General features: G+C 40.6%; 1 protein-coding gene across 6 annotated transcripts in view; it reads left to right on the top strand.

Moving 5' to 3' along the window:
- The window catches only part of PALM2AKAP2 (PALM2 and AKAP2 fusion), a 267129-nt gene that overhangs the window by 154600 nt on the left and 86847 nt on the right, over positions 1-25682 (top strand). For 5 of the 6 annotated variants that reach the window (XM_079331629.1, XM_079331630.1, XM_079331628.1 and 2 more), the window contains one exon: positions 6272-6354. In XM_079331629.1, coding sequence (XP_079187755.1) covers positions 6272-6354 — 83 coding nt within the window. Of the gene's footprint in view, positions 1-6271; positions 6355-18576; positions 18739-25682 lie in introns of those variants that run through there. The other variant, XM_079331634.1, reaches the window with a different exon arrangement.

The following is a 25682-nucleotide window of genomic DNA, read 5'->3' as shown; positions in this document are numbered from 1 at the left end:
CGGTAATTCCAAATAAAAGAATATACTCCAAGGCAAATTATTACAAGCAAAGAACCAAAATTCACAGGTTTTTCTCTTATTCATGCCTCCAAATTCATGTCAGAGTTTTAGATTATGTTTTGCAGACATTTTCTCTGTCAAGACATTTTAGTGGTTCTCTCTTGTTTCCATCAAAAGTTCTTCATTGTGATCAAGATTGTTGGGATTGAAAGCTATTTTCTAAGCTACATTGCAATCTTATTCTCTTAGAATAGTTTTAATCTTAGGGCTGGTCTATACTTCTTTCCAAAACATATGCAGATTGTGGTTCTGAGGGCATTTTGATTTCTTCATAGCAGAAATTAAGAATTTCATTGCACACTTGCAGTTATGTTATGGTACTAGACCTAACAGTTAAACTTTTTTTCTCACAGACCTAAAACTATGAGAAAATGCACACAAGATCTGAATCAACACTAGTTCAGCACAGTTGGTCTCTAGAAACGATGTTGGTAGGTAGAAATTCCATGTTAGAACAAGTGAAGGACAGGTATTTAGGCTGGTATTGCATGACCTTGTAGTGAATAGCTGGAGATATAACTGGTCTTCCAAGGCTCCATTACTTCCCCCTCAACTGAAACATTCAAAAGCCATGTCAAGAGTATGGCTAGACTGAATCACTCCTAAAAGCCCAAGCTGAAGAGAGCTGATCCATCCCACTGAAGGAGATATCTACAATGGCTTTAATTGTTCTGCCTGCAACCACCAGTGAAAGTCTTCTTAGGTGTTTTCCAAAATGGCACCAGGCATCTTCATCTAAAGTGTGCGCCTGAATTTTGGAGACTTTGACATTTATTCTTAGTATAGATGCAGAACAGTCCTTCTGGCATGGTCACAAACCAACCAGCAACACTATGAGGGATATGACCAGTCAAAGCTCCTTTTGCTTGAGGCATAAGTAAGTGTGATTTCCCTCCTATTGGTACAAGTAGGAAGATTTGTATTTAAGTACAAAATACATCACAGTGTAAAAAAAAGAGAAACCATTTGGAAAAGAAAAGCAAATTAACAAAAGAGAATTGTGCCATTAGTTCTATAACCTGGGCATTCACCCTAGTTAATAACACTATTATCAGATGTAGAAAAATAGATTATGTGTGCTAGTGTGCTTCTGACAATTGCTATGATACACAACAAAAAGAAGTGCAACCAACATCACTCTTCGCAATACTTTTTCTAAGCTTGAAGATTTTATGAAATAGAATATAAATTTTTTCCTAAGTCTTAGAGATAAACCCTCAAAACGTGGTCAAAAGGATAAGAAATTTTTCCTACTGTTGTTTAAAAAATCAGCAAGCATTCAATGCCTGAACATACCATTAATTAAAGTGCAAAAAACAGATAAATCAGTGGTTTTCTTCACCACTTAAGTTATGTCTTTTTCTTCCTGCTGCTATGTGACCCCTCCCAATCTGATCATCATGAAGCCACCAAGCCACTTAGTGGTTTAATAAACATGTCAGCACTCTGGCTAGAAGACCTTTTTTCTTAGACTGTGCCCTTTTCTTCTCCCTCTCCTTCTTTGAGGATTTTATTTTTCTGAATGACCTTTTATTAATCACAGGAATCACTGGTGAGAAACTCTACTTTGTAGCATAAACGTGGCATCTGTCTGCTGGCTCAGCTGGGCACTGCCAAGATATCAACACAAGGACATAGTTGATTTTTTGTTTTGAATGAACAAGTCCTGGGTATCTGAAAGAAATCAGACTGACATACAGCAGAAATTCCTGTGATCCAAGTCAAGTGAAAACAGTTGGTCTAATAGATTGCCTCCTTGGCCTGTTCAAGACCAAGTTAAATAATGATCCAGAATTTATGTGGTTTGAGCTGACCTGCTCCTCCCACATTCGAACAGGGCAGGAGACACTCTAGTGAACAGTAGACTGGCCAATAGATCCAGGACACAAGTACCCCACAGCAGGGAGAAATGACCAATCTGGAAGTAGTAGTTTTGCATCTGGGACTCAAATATGATGTTCCTCAACTTTGAAAAGGACTAGAAGTGTTCCCACAAGCAGCCTGTCTCAGTGAAAGATAAAAAAACTGATCCATCCACATGCAAGCAGATGGTTGGTTTGTTCAGACAAAAATTACTATCTTGGGAGAAATGAAGAAAGCTTGATGTAGTTTTCCTAGTGAATACTCTTAAGTCCTTTGTCTGCTTTTTCCTCAGAGGAGACGCACATTTGCCCTAAAATTGTTCTCTGATTCAGCGTCTCTTATGCTACAATCTGCTGCTTTACTAAACAAATTTCTTTGACAAGATGATATAGGCTGGCAGATTTTGTATGGATACAGACTGCACCAGTGTTAATGGCTATGTGGCATAGGTTTGGAGCTGTTTCCCTGACAACTTGACAACACAGTAATGGAGTCCTTATGTTGAAAACACAGAGGTCTCTGTTTCTAAAACAAATACCAAAACTAAGATCCTAAGTCTATAGTTCCTGGGTTTTCTAAGGGAGTTTTGGATCACTGCAGAGTTCACATACTTTAGTAGCTGAATTGCACCTAAAAGTTCCCCTTCTCTGTGTAGCTTCTGTGGAAGTAGAACAGAAAGTCAAAGTGTTTGGGAGACTGAGACTGATTGAGATGAGCATGGTGGCCCCAGGCCAAAGCAAGCCCAAGTAGAGGTGCCTCCCAGTGGTCACAGTGCTGACCATGATTCAGGAACAGGTTGATAAAATCTCCCCTTGCTTGTTAAGAGCAATGAGTGGATGTGCACAGCAGTTTACCAGATTCCTCATCAGTACCTTTCTTTTTTATCCATATTTTGCACATTCACTGCCAAATATATCACTGGACTTTTATTCAAATTTCAACCTTCCTGTCTTTACAACACCTGTTCCTTTCTCTACTGGCTAATGCTGGTGAGACCCCAAATTCCTTCCAATTATCTGCACTTTGATTTCTCTCCCAGGTCGGCATGGATATATCTCTTAAGGAAAAACTTTTAGCTCGGTTTCATTCCTGTAGTATTATTTGGTCCTCTTTATTGCAAAACTCCTGCCATCTATCAAACTCTATTCACAGTTGAAATGAACAGCAAATAAAAGGAAACAAAGAAGTCAGCACAGTGCTGCACAGAAGTGGAGCAAGCATGCACAGAGATGGATGAAAAGCCACTGAGCCCCAATAGTGCTGATGGAGCTGACCTGCCACTGTTCTGGTTGAGTTATTTCATCACTGTTATACAGACAGTGAAAAATGTGAAACTTTAGCTGTGTTCATGGCAGCAGGAACTGGTACTATCTAGGCCTCTAAAACATGTCCATGGATGTGAACATGCTTGGATATTTATTTACTTTTTAATATAAGGAAGATTATGAAGTTGTCATGTCCTTCATTTAAATCAAGTCTGAGGTCCATACTATAGCAGATATGGCCTGTCACCAAAAACAATGTGGGATGAATTCTCATGCTTTTTATTTTGTGAGATGTGTAGGAAAGATAACATTTTCTTATGCATGTTAGTTTCTAGGCCACAGACTTTCGTGACTTTCTTGTAGTTAGGTACATTTATTACCACTGTAATGTTCTCTTCTTCATTTTTCAAGTATTGCCACATCAATGGGGAATATCTCTTCCAAGTGGAGAACCTAAGACAGCACCAGTGCCTTCCAAGGGGTATGCAGAATGCTAGTTGTGGCACAGGTGTGAAATTAGGTAATCCCCATCTTCACTGAGCATGCTAGTTACCAGGCTATGCTTCCTTGGTGGACTTGGGCTGCACATACATCAACATTTCATCAGAGAGCAGCAGTATGATTTTTAGTGAACTCCTCCCTCTCTCCTTTACCACATTTGCAGTTGATTCAGATGTGGAGTGATTCACACTACAGGTGTACTCTTGAGTTGTGTGCAAGAGTGCTTTTGGAGGAAATCAAACCAGAAACGCTGCTGCAGGGAAACACACTAAACACTTTCCAAACCCTAGAGTAAACATAAATATTCAAATCAATCTTATGACACTATGGTAACATTCACTCCAAGGTAACATTCACTGTTTCAAGAAATTGATACAAACTACCACAGAATTAGACTAAATCTAGTCTGACATTACATCCTGGGCATATTTATAATTTCAACTTAGATATATCAGCACCAACTGCTCCCATCCTCTGATCCAGTCTAACAGTTACAAGGTAATGCAGAGGCATCCATTCAAGGATAACATGCAAAGGCTTCACAGTTCCAAACACATTGCAGAAAATTATGTAGCTCGGATACGAAGGGAAGTTTTACTGAAACTGTATAAAAAGGCACACAGCTCTATTTCACATCTGGTTTTGGATTACAAGAGATCATATAGATATGAGTAGACAATCAAAAATCCATTATGCTGAATTGTTATATATGGATACATGAAAAGGAGGAACCTTTTGGCCTGAGATTAGCACGAATAAAGCTATCAAAGAGAGCTGGAAATAAAAAAAAAAAATAGACAAAAAGAACTCAGGACAGAATAATCTAGTTGCTTTTTCTGCAGACTCACTTCCAAAGCAGCAATGCTCTATGGGAACCACATAGAGCATAGAGATGAACGCAAAGTTCTGTGGTAAAGTCACAGGATTAGAGTTCTGACTTGGTGGACTGTTTCATAGTGTGGAGAACACAAGAAAATTCGTCTCAATTCTGTTACTACTCACATTGGTTTTAACACAGTTCTCAAACCCACCTGAGGGCTGGCTACCTGTCTCTGTGGACTACATGGAAAACATAGCGCAGCAGGCAGGAAGAGGCAGGGCTAGTGCCAGAGAACCTGTGCTGGAAAAACTTAAAGCATTTTCGGGATTTTTATGTACACATAAGTTCCATTAACACTTTTTAATCTCCTTACAAAGCAAAGAAGTTTAACTGAAACTACAGCCAGCCAATATTGTTAGAAGGAAAGATGCAGGTCTCTAGTGAAAGTCTCTCAACTACAGCTCAAGCTAACACAGTTAGCATGTGCCACTGTCCACTGCAGCAACAAATATGCAATGGGCATCTCTGAAGCACAGTTCCTTTTTGCATAAGTAATCATAATACAACTGTGGTGCATACACTCAAGATTATAGACTCAAGTAGCAGCAGAGGACATCAATAACTATCCTTGTATTGACTAAGGGCTGCAGAGCCATTTCAAGTCACATTATTACGTGAGAGACCTATTTCAAATTTAGTAGGCATGCACTATGCTGTGGTAGCATAAGGAAGATTATTCAATGCACTCCTGCTGTGAATGTGTATCTTCAGAAGAGCTACTGGAGATGACATACAAATCCTTACACATTTTTCTTCTCTATAGAGGAGATCGTGCAACCCCTATAATTTAATTTCGTGGTTTAGAATATATTCCCTGATTTAATCTGTCTCTAACCCAACATTATTTAATTATTGCAAGTGCTATGGACATTCCAAAAGCAATCAAGTAGCTGTCTGTTACTAGCTATGCTTAAACAGGATTGTCCCTAAAGGTGAAATTAGCTGATATGTTCTTACCTTCTTCAAGGCCTAAGCCTGATGCAGAAATTAAAATGCAGAAGTTCTCCCAGACAGGCTGCCCACACCATGACCTGCAAGCTGTGCTTGTGATCTGACATGACTCAATAAGCAGTGGTTACTACTGTCTACATGACAAAACAAAATTCTTTAATGACCTACTCTTAGTTAGGGGTCTACATGTGCTTATTTGCCCTGCTCTTTGGATGCCGACAAGTAATGAAAAGTCCTTTGGTATCTCCTAGAGACAGGACAAGTTCATGCAGGACATGATGTGAGCACAGGCACACCTTCAGCACAGTGACACAGATGAGCACAGAGCAGCCAGTGTCTTGGGAGCTGCCTGGGGGTGACAAGACTGGAGCTGCCTGGGGGTGGCAAGGGCCATGCCACCACCCCATCAGGAGCCAGGGCAACTCTGCCACTGGGAACCATCCTAGGGACAGGGATGGCCACTGAAATGGAGTATGTTCTTCCAGAGCCATGGCACATTGTGTCAACACTTGGCACCCATTTCATTTTCCCCCACAGGCAGCTGCCTCTAAGCAGCACGCAGAGCTGTCTCCACCTGGCAGAGATATTTGTCAGTCATGGTTTTTGTAGCCTTTTTACATTCTTCAACAACACTGACAAAACACCAGGCTGGTGGCAGAACGTGGCGGGTAGAAATGGATCCAATCAAAGCAAAGCAACCTCTCAGCCATGCGAATTCTCCCATGGGCAATAAATGTCTTTGGTTTTGTAGGTGCAGGAGGATTGGCTATGCTGCTGAGACACCCATCGGGACCATGTTCCTGTGAAAGTTCTGAAGCCAAGGAGGGTGCAGGGGTAAGTTTCCTCTCACTGTGGGAGGCACAGGAATCTGCACTGTACTGAAATGAATTCTTGATAATTCTCCACACTCAGAGAAGTGCATCACATCTGCAGTTGCAAGGGGGCTGTCATGTTGGGAGTAGTTTTACATAGCAGATCCCTTTGGCGTAAACAGCATTCACTTGGTTTCCATAGGGCCTCTTTCTAAATATCTATGAGTCTGGTGCAACAGTTAGGATTAGGAGGATTTTCAGCAAAAGTGAATCTCTTGAAAAGTTTGGTTAAATAATACTGGCAGTTCATGGAACATGGTGTCAAATCAATGCTCTGTCCTTCCTCATTGTCAGTCAATCTCCCACATGGGAATTCTCCTTTTTCTTTGTCATTCTCGCTGTGATCATGTGCAGCCATGTGTTTTTAATAGCAGCAAATGAAATTGCCAGTAAGATAAAGAGTGGAAAGGCAGTGAATGGGTAAGTGAATTCCTGCAGGGCCAAGATATTCATCTTCACAGTGGCTGACATTGCTGAAGAAGTTTTTGTCTGAAGCCAAAAACAACCATGTTAAATGCTAGAGGTGTCCCCAAAAATTTACACTATAGACTAAACATTTTTAAAGATGCAAATTTGAGTATACATAGGCCATATTCATGCCTAAGTTTGTTTTAAATTTTCACACGTTTAAAAATTAAATTAAACAGCAATCTTGGCTCTTAAATAGGTTAATACAAGACTGATGAAGCATATTTCATACGTTTTCTATGAAAGTAGATTTGTCTGAGATTTTTTAATTACAGTTAGGTAAATTTCTGAGAGAAGCATTCAAAGATAAAACATAGCAGATTTGTGTTTTCTTCTGGCCTGTGAGTGAAAATTAGTATGAGAAGCTCACATCAGTTATCTTTAAAATGTTAAAGGCCATAGTGAATAATCAGCTCAAGCCAGCATCTGCATAACTTCTTTTTTTGAATGAGGAAAATATAAACACATAACACATTTTGATTTTTCTTACAATATTTACTTCATTCTTTTATTAGATACAAAAAAAAAAAAAAAAAAATCTCAAAATCCAGATTTCCTATAGGTTTTATTTTTTTTATTTTCAACAGTGCTGAGGAAATCCAAATAGTACTGGAACAAGATGATGTTTAAAAACACCAAAACAAAACAGACCTACTAATAAAAAGTACAAATCTGACTATATGTAATAAAAAAATCGGAATGGACCAGATAACACAGAATTTCATAGTCCTGGGTATCAAAAACAATGATTAAATTTAAGGTTAAATCTATATAGAGCAGCAAGTCAATGCATTCTCAGAGATATCAGTCAATAATAAACTACTTTTCCTTAAGGTAATAATTTATAATACAGGCAATAAAAGCAAGGTCCAAATTGATAATGAACAGAAGTCAAAATGAAATCCCTTCATGTTATGGTTAAATCAGATATTTAAATTATTCTGGTTGGAGCTGGAGCATGCAGTTGCACAGGCATTCCCAGATATCATGCTCTGGTTGCTATCAGTGCTCTGCTCCATGTAGTATTGCTTTGTGGCAGCTCTGATATCACAAGCAGGACCTCTATGGCTCATGGGAAAGCTCTCAGTTGGAGTTTACTCAGCCCATACACTCTCTAGCTTAAGTTAAGGTCATACTTAAGGAAGAGGGAGAAAATGACTGTGAAATGCAATTTGTTTTAATAACACAGTACCTCAAATGCTTGGGAGTATAACATCATACAGAACAAAATCTGACTTAGCATTGTTTCCTCTTTGGTTTTGAAAAAGAAGTGCCATTTTTTTATCAAGACCTCCTGGTGAAGGAAGAGGTTTAATGACTTAATTTTGCAAAAGATAGACTGTCTCCATGCTGCCACTAAAGTAGTGTAAGCAGAATGAGCAAAATGCCAGAACAGGAAAGGCAATAAAGTCCACAAGAGCTTCCTTACCCACATGAAAAACAGATTAATTTAGCCATAGAAAATGAAAAAGAGTTAAAGTTTTCTTTTAAAAAAACTTTCTTTAAAGTGCTATCAATCTTGGGAAGGGAAAATCCTGGTGTTTGAGGCAAATATTATATGGAGCAGTTGGTTATAAACTCTTCCAAGTTTGCTGAGAGAGATATCCAAATTGATTGTCTTTCCTATTGTTAAAATGTCAAATGGGCAATGTTATTTTCATATAAGAAAACTATCAGGTCTAGATCAACTCCAAAAATAATCTAAGCAGACCTAGTTGCAGTAGTATGTTCAATTAATAGAAACAGGAAAGAGAAATCCCCATATCTCTGTTATTTTCAACAACCAACTTACTTAAAGGGGAGGCCTGGACCATCAAAAAGTTCCCTTGTCTTTAATGAACTATTAACAAAGTAGCAACAAACTACACTTAGGTCCAGACTGTGCTATTGACTGTACAGTTGAAGTCAATGGTAATTTGTGTAGCTTTCAATGAAGTGTAGAAAATTCTTACATCAAATAGATAACGACATTCATAACCAGTGAAAACAGGATATAGATCAGTAAACAAGTACTACACTTGGAATACTCTCCCTCACCAGAGGAGAAATTTATAGTCCTCCCTAAGAGCCATTCCATGTAACACACTCTGAATTGGCCAAATTGGACCCATTGTTGAACAATCCAAAATTTGTGAGTAATCTTGGAGGGTTTTCTATCTTTATTCCTTCATTTCAAATTCCAAAATGTTGCCTTTTCATCATTGCATTTAAAACACATCCTGTTATGTCTGTAGCTCTCTTTAGAGTTCAGGTTCAGAATACCATGTACTTTACTACTGAGCCATTCTTGCAGCTTTTACTTGAAAAGTGTATGTGTGTGGGAGTAGCATAAACTGCAGCTGGTTGTCTTTATATTTCCACCATTATTACTGATGATTGGTAGGAAGGATGAAGATATACATGCACAACATTCAGGGTTTTCTCTGTAATACTGACTGAGAGATTATCTTGGTAAACAACTTCCAATTTCAACAAAACCTTTAAGACAATGAAAAAGATCAGCAGTAGGCTGAATTTGTCTTGCAGTGTTAATATTTTAGTGTCATGTTTTATCAGAAACATAGATCATTAATTTGCTTTTTCAATGGTGTTATAAAACATTATATCATCAAAGAACCTAAGTGAGTCCAGAAATTTATGGAAAAAAAATCCACTTCACTGTGCAGCTGCTTACAAACAAACAAACAAACAGACAAAATAAAACCCCAAACAGTTAATATAAGCAGATCTAAGATATGCCCCTTGCCCTCATCCTCCCTCTTGTCCTGCTGCCAAAATTGTGTTGTGGATGAAAACTTTACAGATAACTCAAAATGGCAGAGGCTTTGATATTTTATTTACTCTGGATCAGTTTATAATTGAAATGCTTTTTTGCATAGAAAATACAAGAATCTGAAGATTGTGAGGTCAGACAGCAAAAATCCCTGATCATCTTTCACAGTGTAAGCCTGTATGGCCTTACACCCCGTTCTTTCTGACTCTTCAGGCAGTTTCAGATGTATCTCACTGCTATGCTTTCCCCAGCTGGCTCCTGCCCGCTCTCATCACTGCTTTCCCAGGCTGCACAGTCCATCTGTGGTCCTGTCTAAAGCTTACCTCATGCTGAAGTCAGCAGAGCTGATGGGAGTGGAGTGATGGGAGAGGAGGATTCATCTGAGCTACTGAACCGCAGGTCACAGCACACAGCTAAGAGTTCATTTCCAGTTACTTCTGCTAACTGTTCTCAAGCGTATCTCTGTATCATTATGGAGCCAGGCAACATTGGCCAGGGAAACCAGAGATTATTCAGTTATCCAAAGCAGTCAAACATTATGTTTGACCTCTGGCACCGTAATTTCATTTTTGTTATTCTGCATGGAAACTGTCTAAGCTGAGTAACAACACTGTCAAGCTGTGGCACTGTGTAAAACATGCCCCCTACCTCCATATCCAGAGACAAGTAAGATTGCCTGCTCCAACAGTGAGTTAGACAATAAAAGACACATCAGTTTTGTAGTGCAGAGCTGGATTTCCATACAGATTATTGTGCATATTTAATCAGCTTTCCTATCTTCATGTTCTCATATTGTCTTATTACAGCTTCATTTTGCCCGATTGCACCTTTGATGAGCAGAAACCATAGTGAATCTAAGACCTCAGTGATTGCAGGGACAGTCAATCCTTCAGCTGACAGTAGGTTTGGACATTGGGCTTGTTCCCTCTCTAATTCAAGAAAAGGACACATCTTTAGGAAACTGTGATACTGTTATTTGAGGGGGGAAGCGTATTCCTAGTCGTGAAACAAACAATTGCTTCTTTGAAACTATTATCCACTTATTTGAAATATTATCCACTTGTCTCTGACTTTCTGAGAACCTGTGGGTAGTCTTGATTTTCTCAGTCATTTCTAGTGTTGCCATCCACGCTGCAGCAGAAAACACATTCCAGTTGGAGGCATTAACACCATTGAAATCGTGCTAGAAGGAATAAGAATCCAGCCTTTCCCGTGTGAGAACCTGGTAAAGTATGTTGAGAAGGGAGTTTAACTGCTAAAGATTAGCACTTCAATGTGCAAAAGTCATTGCACAAAAGTCAGAAGATTGAAAGATATCGGCAATTTGCAGGACCATCCACTAAGACTGTATCAACGCAAAGGTGAAAATGTTAGGAGTATGGGAAGAGGGTCGTGATATTCTTTCTGTATAGTAGGGATTTCAATCACTGGACCCTGACAGGGTTCCCTATGTAGGAGAAAAAGCAAAGGCAGAAGGATTTCTCTTCATTGTTGTCAGAGCACATCTGTGGTAATGGTCCAGGAAAAGATGTCGTAAAAAATGTGCCTTTCTCCATTTAGTTCATGTTTGGAACAAAAGTAACTACTGTGTTCACTTTGCCTAGCAATTAGATGTACAGAATTTAAGAAAACTGACCTGTTTTGGAGGCAGCTAATTGTGAGCTGAAAAGGCTAGGAACATAGCAATATGAGCAGGTAAAATTTAAATGTTATTATTTTTAATAATTATAGAAGTAGCTTCGTGTAGTATTAGTTGTCAGCTTTTATTCTCTTTTCCCTTTCCTGGTTAAAGTTTTGTGTAATGTCCTTTTCTGCTCATCACACTTTATTGCCCCAGACACTAGTTCTTTCAAAATCCACCTCTCTCCACATATTCATTATGAAGGTCTTGTTTTGCTATGACTTCAATCTATTCTAGTCAGGCTTCTATTTCAATTTCTACTTTCTACATTAATCCATGCAGGATTCATATTTCAAAAACCATGCTTTTCACTCTTTATCACTAGATTTCTTCACAAGATCTACAAAGCCCTTCTGAAAGCCTGTGATTATGTTCTCCTCATATTTTCCTCTGCTACAAGTCCCACGTTTCCACCCCACTTGGCTTCTCCGAAAGCTCAATTTCTGCTAATTGTTCCTCTTGTTTGCTGTCACTTTTACTTCAGTCCCTCTCCTGTATCTCCCACAGTTGCTTATCTCCCTTATCAGACTCTTTTTCCTTGGGTGACTCTGGCCCCAGTTGTTCCTGCAGGGGCAGGAGAAATCTCTGCACATTAGCACCCATTATTGCTTGCATTTGGATAGCATCATGAGCCAGATTAAAAATCAGTATGTTGAATGAGATGAACTTACTAAAGGAAAGCCTGTGTCATGTCTCAGTATACACTTCCTACCCCTCTAAGAGCTGTGGCATAAAAAAATATTCCAGCTTCTTCTTCCATCACAATTTCGTTCATTATTGGCAACAAATTATTTCGGTGTTATCTTTGCTTGAACTACTGGAATTCATAGTTATATTTATAACTATTACATAATATATAGTTTTTGCAAGTACTACAAAATTGAATAATCAGTGAAATACACTATGTATGGGTGTTTGTGTGTAGATACTTCAACATTTCTGGACTGTACATTTTGTGAATTGCCTACACAAACAATTTGAGCAGCTCTACATTACTTTCGTTTAACTATAGAGACTAATGTATTTAAGCTGTTGCAGGACAACACTGCTTTATTCTCTGTAGACAACTTCATTCTTTGTCTCGTTGTTTTTATTGTTTCACTGGTAGGGAATAAAAGCCTGCATCTGTTCCTCAGATCCAAAGCTTACTGAATGCATTGGAAGAGTCTCCATTAGGCTTTGAATCAAGCTCTTTAGTTCACAAACAAATGCTTTTTGTGAGAATATGCTATTCAAGTATTGTATAGAAGAGTTACAGTGGTTCCCTATTCCTAAAATAATGACTGCTCTTTAAATCTTTTTTTGCTATGCCCTATTCTATTGCAGGAATAACATGCAACTGTACATAATTGTTGAAGTTCTGTAGTCCATGTTTATCATGCCTCACTAGTTTATATAAATGTAGAATATGTAATGCTCTGGTAACAAGTAGTGCTATATTTATATGGCTCTTTCTATCGAGATAGTAGTTCGAAAAATATGTAGAACTTCACTCTGAGGATGATCAGGCTCAATCAGGCAAGCTGGACATGGCAAATTACCTTTGAGGACTGCCTTGTGTTGGTGTACTGATGAAGCTCACTTGAAAGAGGAATTTGTAGAATAAAAGAGGGATACTACTGAATGGAATTTCTTTTTCTGCCCTTAGGAAAAGGAGCAGACTGAAAGGAGTCACAAAGCTCACAATAGGGAAAAGAAACAGGGGCTATTGTGGACGAGGGCACAATGAGACAAGGATAAGGCAGGAGGAATCAAAGCACAAACATTAGCTGGAAAAAGACTGTAAAGAACTTTTAAGTGAAACTTTACAGCTTCAGAGTTGCAATGACTGCGTTTTCCGGAAGGAGGGAGATCCATGAGTTGGTTAGGCAGTGGCATTCCTGGAAGCTGCAATAGAATAGATCTTTTCCTTACAATACCACAAGTACTTAATACTTCTTTGGATTTCTTGTGAAGGGAAACTAACAGTTTCCGTGAATCGAAGAGAACGTGATTCCAGCGAAACTTGGCTGGTTTTTCGACTGCAGAGCTTAGTAACTTCTACACGTGAGTGTGGATGACAGAAACAGTTACTAGTGGGTATTATTCCTGGGAGAGATTTGCTCGCAGTAAAGCGCACTACACGGTGTGGTAAGCGCTCGCAGAGTTGCACACGTAGTTTGATGGTGACTCAGACCGTTTATGGAGCCAGTACTAAAACATTACTCACTCAAGGAGTCACATTTAAGCAAATGAGATTACTCATATAGTGAGTAGCTGATAGAGATCTTACCAATCTATTCCAAGACATAATAGATGTGTTTAAATGAGCCTGTTATACAGGTGAATAACTTCAGAAAGGAATTTTTGAGTTCATTCTATGTATGAACTTTCTATTTGAGTTCCCTAACCACAACGGAGGTCCTATTAAGTTTCCCACCTCCTACTAACCAAAAGTCCCTATCCTAAAACTCATCAACTCATACAGACAAATAAGAGAAAGTGATTTACCTTCAGTGACATCACAAATCAGCAGCAATGACAGGAATAGAACAAGATCTCCAGTCAGCTCTCTACCAGCAGCTCCCTGCCTTTGTAATTCACAACATTTCATCCCCGCACTGAATACAAAGTATTTATGAATGTGACCTCCAAACTTCCTACAGCTCTTTTGCTAACTGACTGGTGGATCTCTGCATTCATTAGTTTTATAAATGCATAGAGAATACACTAAAGTACCATTTTCATCTCACGCACATTATTACAAGCTGCTGCATTCTCCCATCCAGCTCATCTCCATGTTTTTCTGCAGTCAGAGAAATAACCAGAACCACAAGAAAAGGTAAATTAATGTAATCACAAAATTTCTGACAGCCAGTCTAAAACACTTAAAAGTCTGCATCCCAAGCAAAACTCATTTTTCATATTCAGTGTGGAGGCTGTATCAAGCATCACCCTTCAGGTCTACATTTCATTTATAAATGTTATAAAACTGCCTGGCATATTCAGCATCATTATCATGGTGTTTTCCTTCCTTTCTTTATTCTGCATTCAGTATCTTTTAGAGTTCATAGACAACATGAATAGTGTGCTGGACTATAAACAGCAGCCTGTAAAAAATTCTAATACGAAGAGGTATCCTTTTCAAATTATTCTCCATTTCAAGGTTCACTGCAAAACAATGAAAAAGTCTGCCTCACAGAAACCATGTGCCCCTATACTGACAGGGTCCAAAAGCAAAGACTGAGTTACTCCTCTGTCTCCTGGACAGGAGCAGCAGATACTGATACGACCTCCTCTCCTCTCCTCTCCTCTCCTCTCCTCTCCTCTCCTCTCCTCTCCTCTCCTCTCCTCTCCTCTCCTCTCCTCTCCTCTCCTCTCCTCTCCTCTCCTCTCCTCTCCTCTCCTCTCCTCTCCTCTCCTCTCCTCTCCTCTCCTCTCCTCTCCTCTCCTCTCCTCTCCTCTCCTCTCCTCTCCTCTCCTCCTCTCCTCTCCTCTCCTCTCCTCTCCTCTCCTCTCCCTCCTCTCCTCTCCTCTCCTCTCCTCTCCTCTCCTCTCCTCCTCCCTCTCCTCTCCTCTCCTCTCCTCTCCTCTCCTCTCCTCTCCTCTCCTCTCCTCTCCTCTCCTCTCCTCTCCTCTCCTCTCCTCTCCTCTCCTCTCCTCTCCTCTCCTCTCCTCTCCTCTCCTCTCCTCTAATTTCCTCCTCTTTACCTCTCCATCCTGAGCTACCCTGTGTCTCTTCCCCTTTCCAACTCCAGGCACTGTTTGTTTGCAATGATTCCATCCTCTTTCTGCCCATGGATGAGCACACATCTGTACAGAGGCAGATTGTAAACTAGGTCAGTTTATATGGCAGAAATAAAAAGAGCAGGAATAAGAGCCTTTTTGTATAATAACAAGGTCTCACATAAGCACGTGGCCTCGTTGTCAGAGATGTTGACCTCCTGCCATTTCCACTGACTCCAGTGGCACTAGTCCTCATGACCACAGGCTGCAGATGTAGAAAAGCATGGTCAGTTTTGCAGTCCCCTGCAAAGAGAAGCTCAGATACACAGTTGCAGTTCCTTGACATTCTCCAAGACTCCACGCTAATCTCAGGATCAGTTATTGTAATTTTTCCCAACATTTTCAGCACAGTCTTGGGATGCAAACTGGGCAGCCATTGGAGGAGGAGTGAGGTGATACTGGGGATAATACATTTTTGTTTCATAAGCATATAAAGCAGGCCTGAAATAGGATGATATGAGGAGCTGTTGTGTGAGTGTTAAAAAATAACTATTTTTCTTGACAAATATTTGGTCATTGCAGCTGTCTTTACATTCTCCCTCTTTGGAGAGTTTTTAGTATTGTACCAACTAATCCTGCAATTCATTACCTAGGTAAAGGTATTTCAATATTATAGTAAAAATAAGGGAAAACTGCATTCTGGCAAAGAGTAATTGCTCCTTCCCCTACCTGAAGCTCTCTGTAATGCTGTAGTAAATTTACGGAGCATTAACAAACTGTGTCAGTTTCATTTGTGACATTGCTTTATCTAATGGAAGAAAATCTCTGCTGCTGTCATACAGTCCATTGTTGTATGAACCCAGAAAGTAGGAAAGGGACAGAAGGTAATTGCTGGAACAATAAGATAGAAAGGTGTGAACCCAGGAAGAAGAGCTCTGAAATTCCTCCTCTGACACTGTAGCATCATTGGTTTCCAGATTTTTCTCCACAGTTGAGTACTGCCAGTCTCCAAAACTTTAGAAAGCATGGAACTTGACAATGCTTATTTTAATTATGTTTTTTAGGTCTGGAGGGGACCTTTCTGCATGGTTCTGAAGGTTTCCATAAGCAAAAACCAGTAATTTATTTCCTTTCCTCCCTTCTGATAACTGCCGTACTCTGTTTCTAGCAGCTGAAGTTCCTAAAAACCAAATAAAGAGTGGTCAGATCTGTGAAACATTCAAAAAGGATGTAATTCCCTTGCTCCTTTTCCTCTTTCCTCCACATGCCCATATTGCCACTTGGATGGTATGCCTATCTGTGGGAGTACAGACTCTCATGCCTGCAGGGCAGGATGGTGGGCAGGATCAGCAATGCATGTCCATGCACAGCTTCCCTTTGCTCTCTGCTCTCTGCAAATAGTCTGAATGAGGATGTACTGTGGTTCTAGCACCTTATCCTAGAAGGACAAAGGCTATAGCCCTTTCTTTGCACAGATAACTGCATTGCAGACATTCCTGGGGACATTCCTAGATGGTGCAGCTGAAACACCCCTGTTCAGAGCTGATCTCTCTTCCCCTTTCCTGTGCTGCATGCTAGTGGCAAGTAAAAAATGTTTATTAAAAAGCTCAGCCTTTGTCCAGAGAATTTACAATGAAGTCCAAAAAAGAGAAACATGGTTGCCAGTAGGGAGAATGGCAGGCCGCTCCCTGTGTCAAAGACCTTGGAGGTTTTTGTCTGTACCATACTCTCATGTGCTTTCAGACACATATATTTGCAAAGAGGATTGTGGCCACTTGTAGTTGATTATTAGGATAACTTCTTACTTACATCTCTGCACTTACATATGTACACCTCAGTTACCTTATACCATTATTTTTACCATAAATCGTTTTCATTAGCACACAGCATTCAGGTAGCAACCATGTCCTCTGTTGTGAGCATGTATCCTTGAGTTCTCAACAGAAAATGCAGCAACTGAATCATCAATAGCAGCATGTAACCTCCCATTTAAAACATTGGCTACTGAAGAATGGAGGGAGGCAAATGGGATACTAAATTTCAATACAGACTGGAGAGCTAAAGGTTTGCAAACCTCATGCCTGTACTGTCCAAATACAGAGATGCTAAAGAACACTTAATGCAATCTATCTGAGAAGAGTCAACATTACTGCTGTAAAGTCCTGCCTTAAACAAACCTTTTGGAGGTCTCTGAAAAGGTCAACAAAAACGTGGATAAGGGTGATCTAATTTCCATATCTGACCGGGTGTCTAAAAGGTTCTTGACAAAGGCTTTTAAGGAGACTAAGCAGAGAAAACAACGAGAGGGAAAGCCCTGGTATAGCTCTGTAATTTTTTTGAAGATAACATTTAAAGTACAGGAATAAATCACCAGTTCTCACAATAGAGGGAGGTGCTGGATGGTGCAGAGTTCTGCAAGCGAGTGTTGCAATGTGTGCTGTTCAATGTACTCTGCCTTACCTGGGAATGGAGTCAAATAGCAAAGTTCATTAAAATGCATTTATTTGGCAGTAACAAGAGGAAAGATTGTGAAGAATTAGACCTGGACATTACAAGACTGAATGTTCAATATCAGAAATCCAGTATAAGTAAGTGTAGAATAACACAAACAGTCATTAAGAATGTTGGGCTCTGAGCTGCCACGAATAAAATCTCAGGGTTATGACAGGCCACGGAAACATCCCCTCCTGTGCTCAAAAGTTCCTCATGAATTGTCTTCAAGGAAAAACGTCATTATGCCATAGTATGAATCGATGGTTTGATCACATCTTAAATCCTATGTACTTCATCTACTCAAATTTAGATCTATTAGATAGATCATAGTCATGCTCAAGAGTTCATCAAGGATGGTAAGAGGTACAGAACAGTTCTTAGACAAAGGTTCCCATGACAGCAACGCTCAGCTCTACAGCCGGGAAATGTTAGTGATGCACAGACATTACAGCGGAGATCTGCAAACCCATGATCAGTTCTGAGAGGGTTAATTGTCCCCCATATCCAGCTCAAAGAAAGCGTTAGTTGTTCCTCATTCCCAGCACAGGAACTGAGGGGATAATTAAGTTTGTACTGATACCAAAAATAAAAGGCAGAGCTTTTTCACAGGAAGGATAGCAGATCAATGGGAACACTTGCAAGCATATTTGGGTTAAAGGCAGCATTGAAGAAGCCCAGGACAGTAGACCACCTATTAAAAAACAAAACAAAACAAAGCATCAAAACGGCCAAGTCCCCTTCACCAATAAAGAAAATCAAACCAAAACAAAGCAAAAAGACAATAGTCCGAAACCCGCGGCTCGGAAACTCCCGGAGCTGGCGGGGAAGTGAAGCTCCCGCCCTTGCACGCCCCGGAGGCGAAGCGCGGGGCCGCGTCCCTTTCCTTCCCGGCTCCCCCGGTGCCAGCCGCGGGCACCGTAACAGGAGAGGCTGGCCGGCGGTCGGTAACCCGAGCGCGGCGGGCGGGGGCGGCGGCGGAGCCTCCGCAGGACGGAACGGCACGGGACGGGACGGGCGCGATGGGACGAGGCGGGGCGGGGCGGGACGAGGCGGGCGGCGGCTTTGCCCCCCTTCTTCGGCGTCGGCGAAGGGGGCGGGCGGGGAGGGAAGTGGGGGAGGAGGGAGAGGAGGAAGAGGAGGAGGAAGGGAGACCCGACGTGCCGGGGCTGCGCACGGGGCTGGCAGCGCACGCCGCGAGCCGGAGGAGCGGGAGCGGTTTGGATAAGGTACTGCGAGCGTCGGGATGCGCGTGTCCGCGCGGCGTCTGTCTGTCTGTCTCTGTCTGTCTGCCCGCCCTGCCTGTCTGTCTATCTGGCCGCCTCTGTGTGTGTGTGAGCGCGGCTCTCAGCGCGGAGGAGAGGGAGGCGGCGGTGGCTGAGGCTCCGGAGAGCTGGCCCTCGGTGGGTTGCGGGCGGGAAAGAGCGGAGAGGGAAGAGGGGGGTGGGCAGGAGAAGGCGGGGGAGATAAGAAGGTGTCGGTAGAGGTGCGAGGAGGGGCAGGAGAAAAGCGTGGAGGGAAGGTGGAAACGCGGGCAGGGAGAGGGAGAGCAGGAGAGGGGAATGCAGATGCACGGAGGGGAAGGGAAGAGGCCAGGAGAACAGAGGGAATGCTGAGTTGCTGCCCTTGCCATCGCATCCCGGCGCGGTGCCTCCGGCCCCGGCCCGGGCGGGGGAGGCGCGGCCCGCCGGAGCTGCGGGAGCGGGGCGGCACGGACAGCCGGGTCAGTGCGAGCATCCCGGGGTGCGCTGGCCAGGGGCGGCTGTGCCCCGTCGGGCCGGGCCGGGGCCCCGGGGGCTCCGCCGCTCTCCCCGGGGCGGCCGCTGAGCGTGGAGACGGCCAGGTCGGGAGGATGGAGGGGCGTGTGGAGGGGGCTCGTCAAGATCCTGAGAAACCTGTGACGTAATTATTTTTTAATCATCATGTGTTTCTCATGGCGATCTAAAATTTTCCTGGACTCCCCTTTTTGAAGAGAAAATCCCCTGTATCTTTGTTCCAAGTATTTCTCTTTTTAGGTTCCTCTGTAGCAGCAAGGCGAGTTCATGAGTTTTAATATTTTATTTCTTTTTTATTTGGCCTCTGCTGAGGACCACTGCAGCGTAAACTTCTGAAACACTGGTGTCTCTTACAAAAAAGTTATTAAAATTATTACTGAGGTGGGCAGGCCGGCAGCTGATGTGGCTGTACCAGTGTTGGAGTTCCTGATAACATTAATCATTAGCCTTAAAGAGCAGTCAGTCATCGTACTGAAGTTAGGTTTTCATCTTCAGATGAATTGCCTGTCAGGTCCCAGAAGATGTACATTAGGTACAAGTACAAGCCTGCTATTAGAAGAGATAGACCATATTCCCCCCGTTGTGATTTTACCCACGAAACAAACATGTTGTTTTATTATGAGTGGTGATTAACAGTTCAACGTTGTAATATTCTCTGATTCTAGCATTGTCTCATAACTCTGGTATGTCAATTTGTATTCATGCTGTGTAAGTGTTTTGCAGAGGCTTTGCCTATCTAGCAGGGATTTATTTCAATTTCACAATTACGTTTTCAGGATCTCAGCAGCCTCAGGAACCCAAAAAAGTTGTGTGTATATATATCTGTATCTTTTATAGTGCATGACTTTTTTTTTTCCTAAGAAAGGCAAGTTTTTTCATCTTTAGATCACAGTTTTTACGTATCTGCACACAACAGAAGTTACAGCTAAAATTGCGTTTCTTTAAGTGTATTCATTGCAAGCATTTCTGACCACTCAGTATTGAGTGTTTTTTATCGATTTATCTTCATTTTATATTTGAATGCCCATCCATTTAATGCCCTGCTGTAGCCTCTGTCAAAGTTTTCAGAGATTTAAAATGTTACATGCAGATCTTGGCTGTTGACAACTGATACTTGTTTTTGTATTAGTTTTCGTAGCTGTCCAAAGAGTACAAGTCCCAGGTGAGCTCTTAAGTAAATTAAGCCATATTTATAAATATCTTGTAATAGTGCCAGTGAAAAATAGCTCTTGTGACAAGTGATGGTTATTTCCCTTCACTGTGGATGTGCAGCTTCTGTAGGAAGGGGTGTGTGCAGTCCTTTTTAATTGCTCCAAACTCCTGTTGACTTCAGCCAGAGTTTTGGCTAAGTTAAGGATACTGGATCGTATTACTTATAGCATGAAATGTCCAGCCAGCAGAATCCTGAGCAGTTTGATGTATACTTTGATCATAAGATAATTTGATTCATGCCTGGTTTGTCTTGTCTAAACTGCGAAATTCACTTTTGCTACTGGAAACACCTGCTGATTTAGCAACTGCTATTGATACTCCATTTATAGCAAGACAAGAAGAGCTGCATAAAGCAACATCTAGAAATGTCCCTATTGTTACTATTCACAGTGTGATTTTTCTCTCTTTGATGTGCTGCTGTACTGATTTTCAGGCAGTTCTGACTTTTAACTGATGGGCAGTGCATTGTGGGTTGTGGGATAAAGAGGCTTGTTCAAGTTGCCAAAATGGTCTGCCTCCCACCCCCCTAAAAAATGAAAAGCTGCAGCAGCTGTCTGTCTAGTAGTCTAGCAGTCTAGTAGACTGCTGAAGGGGCAGATCTTTGTTCTCATGTGCACCTTGTTTCTTGGATACCTAGAATTCAGCCTGAGTTCTGTGTTATTTTGATACAATTTTCATTGCTTGTTTCCCATTTTTAGGCTGGTGTTTTGCTTTTTAGGTTTTGGTGTTGTTTTTTTTTTGTTTCTGTTTTTTTTGTTTGTATGGGTTTTTTTCATTTGTTTCAATGCCAAAACTTAGTGAAGTTCCCTAGGAAATTCTGGACTCATAATTCATTGAGGAAAAGTAATTTCCAATACTCCCACCCATTGGGACAAAGTCAATTGAAGTGAATGTGGATAGGCTTGGCATTCAAATTATAGTGGAAAGAAATGTGGGCCTGTTAAATGATGATGATGCTAGCTTACCTAAATATTACATTAGTGCTGTAGAGGGATGATCTTTGATTGACTGCTGACCACACTACTTCAGTAAAGTTCTATAAAATTAAGTTGAATTTTGAAATATTGCAAGCAACGCTGAATGAATGCCAGCAGATGCAGTTATAGCTATAATTTACATTGTTTCCTTTGAGCCATATGCCAAAGTGGTGCTCTTTTTCTTCTACATCCCCAAATTTTTAAGTCTTTTTTTGCTTAACTAATTGTAAGACTTAAGTGTGCATTGTTCCAATAAATTGGTATTTAAAGTTGAGCAAAGTGTATATACTCTGTGAACTCTGCTATCTGGGATTCTTCTTCTGCTAAGAATGTATTTCACAGTACAGCTTGATGGGGAGGGACCTGGAGAATGATTCTGTTGGTTAGTCTTCAGTGAGGAAGCAAACCATGCAGTCAGTCTTCCTCTTGGGGGTGAGTTAATTAGGGATAGTTTCCATCTCAGCCATCTGAAAAGGAAAGATGTCCAGTTGTAGTTGGTAACATTAGCTATCCCCATAATATACCAAATGGGAAAGATTTTTACAGAGTCAGATGGGGAATTTTGGGGATTTTAAAATGTTAACCTAATGTTAACCTGTCATCATAGTCATTGTAGTTGACTGCAGGAATGTAGATGATGACTAAGATGACATCTCAAGGCCCTACCAGTATTTTCGGTCATCAGTTAAGAGTCATGGCTGTTCAGTACGGAAACATACAAAGCTTTAAAAAATACGTGTAGCACAAAATAACTTCAGGAGACCACATGTATCTCACTCCATCCTGAAAAAAAACAAGTGTGAATCATCAGTGCTGAAGTTTTTCACCTGTAAAACAGATTCTTGTTTCTCTTCTTTTCTTCTCTACATTGGGCAATCTGCTACTGCAGGCTTGTTTCCCAAGTAATTACATTCATAGTGCTTGGCTTTTCTGGTATTCTACCAGAATTAACAAAAAAGAGGATACTTTTTATCATATTAAAATTCTGGGTTATCAGCTGAAATTGTTGTTCTTTTTGGTGGTGAATAACCTTCATTAATCCATTATAACTGTAAATCATGCCATCCTTAAGTTTAAAAATAGATCATTTTATTTAAGTTTATAATTACTGAGAGTTCAGAGTTCATTTTTTGTTTATTTGATGATGGTAAATACTGGATTTCCAGGAGAAAGGAAAGCTGTGTCTTCAGAATATTTCCTCAGAAATGTTATTAGAATACTGTATTGTTACAAGACTCAAGTGTTGCATTGCTTAATGGGAAACTTACATGCAATGTAGTGCGAAAGTGAGAGTTTTCCCTAGGTATTATACAGGCAGGGAATGATTTATCTAATCCCTTATTAATAAAAGAGAAAAGCAATATTTTATTTAAAATAAATCAGATTTCCTCCAAAACATATCTATGTCTATTAGAAAAGTTAGGAATATTGCTTTAAAAGATGTACACAAGCTCTAGGGAAAGCTTTGGTATGTGCTACTGAATCATGAAAGAGTATCCTGTTCATTTTGGAATTTTATTTCCATCTTTATTTAATTGACTAAAGAGATGAATCATGATCCAGGGGGAAAGAATGTTTCCAAAGCTCTGGATATTTTTTTTTCTCCAGAATCTGTTGGTTCCACTGATTCTTTTGGGGCTCTGGGGATCATGATTTTCCTATTCTCCCATGTTTCTGGGTTTAAAAGGGAAAAAGCAGAACACTCTGTATATAAATTCACGTCACCATATGTACTTCAGCAGAGAAAGGTTCTCTGTGTTTTACCAGCTTTATTCTACATGGTTTTATGTTGCTTTATGTAGCATCTGTTTGTACAATTTACGCATTAATCAGGAAGAGTTTTTAAGGATGTAATACTGGCAGGGAAGGGTTATATTCATCTCATTTATTCCCCTTTCTAGCTGTTAAAGTTGACCACTTTGCAAAACAGCAAAAAAAAAAAAAAATCTCCTATTTTGGCAATTTTAAAATACCTTTAAACTGATGACACATTAGGATTATAGTCACTTAAACACACACATAGACACACACACACCCCAAAACAAGCAAACAAAACCAACCAAACAGATAAATACCACCAAACCCACAAACACCATTGCATCAATCCCAGAGTACTAGGTAGGTTGACTGGACCTGACAGCAAATGCACCAGAGGACATATGCAGCTTCCTTCCTAACAGTTTTTCTCAGGGACTGATACTTGAGAACAGGGATGTTATTTTTTAATCATTAAACCTAAGAATTGAAGTGGACATCATGTGCCTCTTTGTCTGGGACAACGACACTAACATTGTTTGAATTAAGCTTAATAACAGCATTTTTTCCCCAGCACTGTAGGGAAAAATATAGCTCCATCTGTATACATGCTTGGAGTGCCCTATTTCTGTGTCTCATTAAATGTGGAGCAAGTTTAGTAGTACCAGTTGAGAAGAATTCCCTAACAGAACCACTATGATACAAACAAGGTCCACCCATCTTTGAAAAAGCTTCACTTTTAAGAAGTACCCCTTTTTTTTTTTTTTTTTTTTTAATTGCTCTTCTAGGCAGATTTTAGGAAGATGACAAACCAGAAATAGGAATCTGCTGAAGTGTACACCTGTACCGAACTCTACTGGCAAACTAATTAAATAGATGTATGTATATGAACAAACTTTGCAGAAGTAAAGAAGTAAAGATTGTTTTTGTTAAAGCTGGTGAGTCGGTTTGTACAGATGTTTTGTCTCTCCAATTTTGTTCTGTTAGGAGTGTATTACAGTACTCCTGGAGCCTTGTATAGAAGACAGTGTTAAGCCAATTTCAAACCTTTAAATATTATTCTATCACCTTTCCTCAGAAATAGGTCATTTATTTCCAATTTTAGAGTTCCCTATTAGCTGCTACCCTGCCCCAGGAGTAAGCACAAGAAGAGATTTTTGCTGGTAGTGCTCTTGGGAGCCCATGTGCTGGTGTGGGAAACTACTATCAATAAACCCAGAGAGTCATTTAACCTGATTTTAAAACTGATTATATGCAAGGTGAACAAATTGTTGTGGTTTGTGCCATGATTTGATGTTCTGATTGTCCCTGTGTTTTCAAGACATGTCTTATTGGCACAGCTTGCTTGCGCTTAGGAGAGGACGACTGTGGCCAAAACACCAAGGAAGATCTGGAGGGCCAGGTGTGTTAGTAGGAGGTATAGCCATGAGGAGAGTGCAGACACATTTCAGGCCTCAACACCATGTTGTTTCAACTGTTCACAACCTGTGGCTGAGACAGGGACACAACACCAGGACCTGTTTCCAGCAGTGTCATTCTGGCATGGCGCAGCTGAACTTGGCAGAGCAGACTTGTTCCTTGCTCCTGCTGCTGGTTGTGATCATTAAAAAGAAAAATTGAGATAAAGTTACAGTCTTACTTTTCCATTTGCTTGTGTATTTTCAGTATTTTTATAGAATCATATATTCATTTAGATTGGAAAAGGCCCTTAGAACAACAACAGTAAAACTATTTATGGCAGTTCTGTATTTTTCTGTTTTGAAAGCAGTGGGTGTACTGAACACACTGGTCAGTGTATCACTGGAAATTGGCTTAATCAAACCAACCATTTTGATCATTTAATTATAGCTAAAGGGTAGCACAGAAGAACCTGGGTTGGCTTTAGGTGCTGCTCTTTGATTTGCCTGTCCTGCACCCAGTTGATGTTCCCGGTCTCCATGAGCTTCCATCGCTACGTTATGTAAGTGTACTTACACTCTTCTGTTTCAATTCCTGGCTTTGTTTAATTTAAAAATGTCAAACAGAGACATATTAGCTTCCTCTTACATTATTGCAAATGAAAGCTTCTTCTTCCTCTTTGCTTCTCAAATCCATATTCGTCCCCTCTCAACCTCTGATGAACAGCAGCTCTGAAGAAGGAGAGCAGCAGCCACACTTTTGGGGAGTTCTTTAAAATTTGAAATGTGCTTTAAAAGGGGAACCAACATAGACTGAAGAAGTGCCCATTCACTTTCTGAAAATGAGACCTTTGAACAGCATTTTTTATGGGTACTGTGAACATCCCTGTCCTGTTGCCTCTTAGGCTTTTTGGAGTGATAAATTTGCGAGGACTGAGTTTATGCTCATTTAGATGTATAAAATGTGCTTATCAATTTGGTTAATGAGAACAGAAGCAGCATGGCACAGAATCACAGAGTGCATATTGACAGACATTTAGCAAATAATTCTCCCTTC

The sequence above is a fragment of the Erithacus rubecula genome (genome assembly GCF_903797595.1).
Source record: "Erithacus rubecula genome assembly, contig: SUPER_Z_unloc_6, whole genome shotgun sequence".
NCBI lineage: Eukaryota > Metazoa > Chordata > Aves > Passeriformes > Muscicapidae > Erithacus > Erithacus rubecula.
Note: the sequence above shows the minus strand (reverse complement) of the source record. Positions and strands in the feature narration are given on the sequence as shown.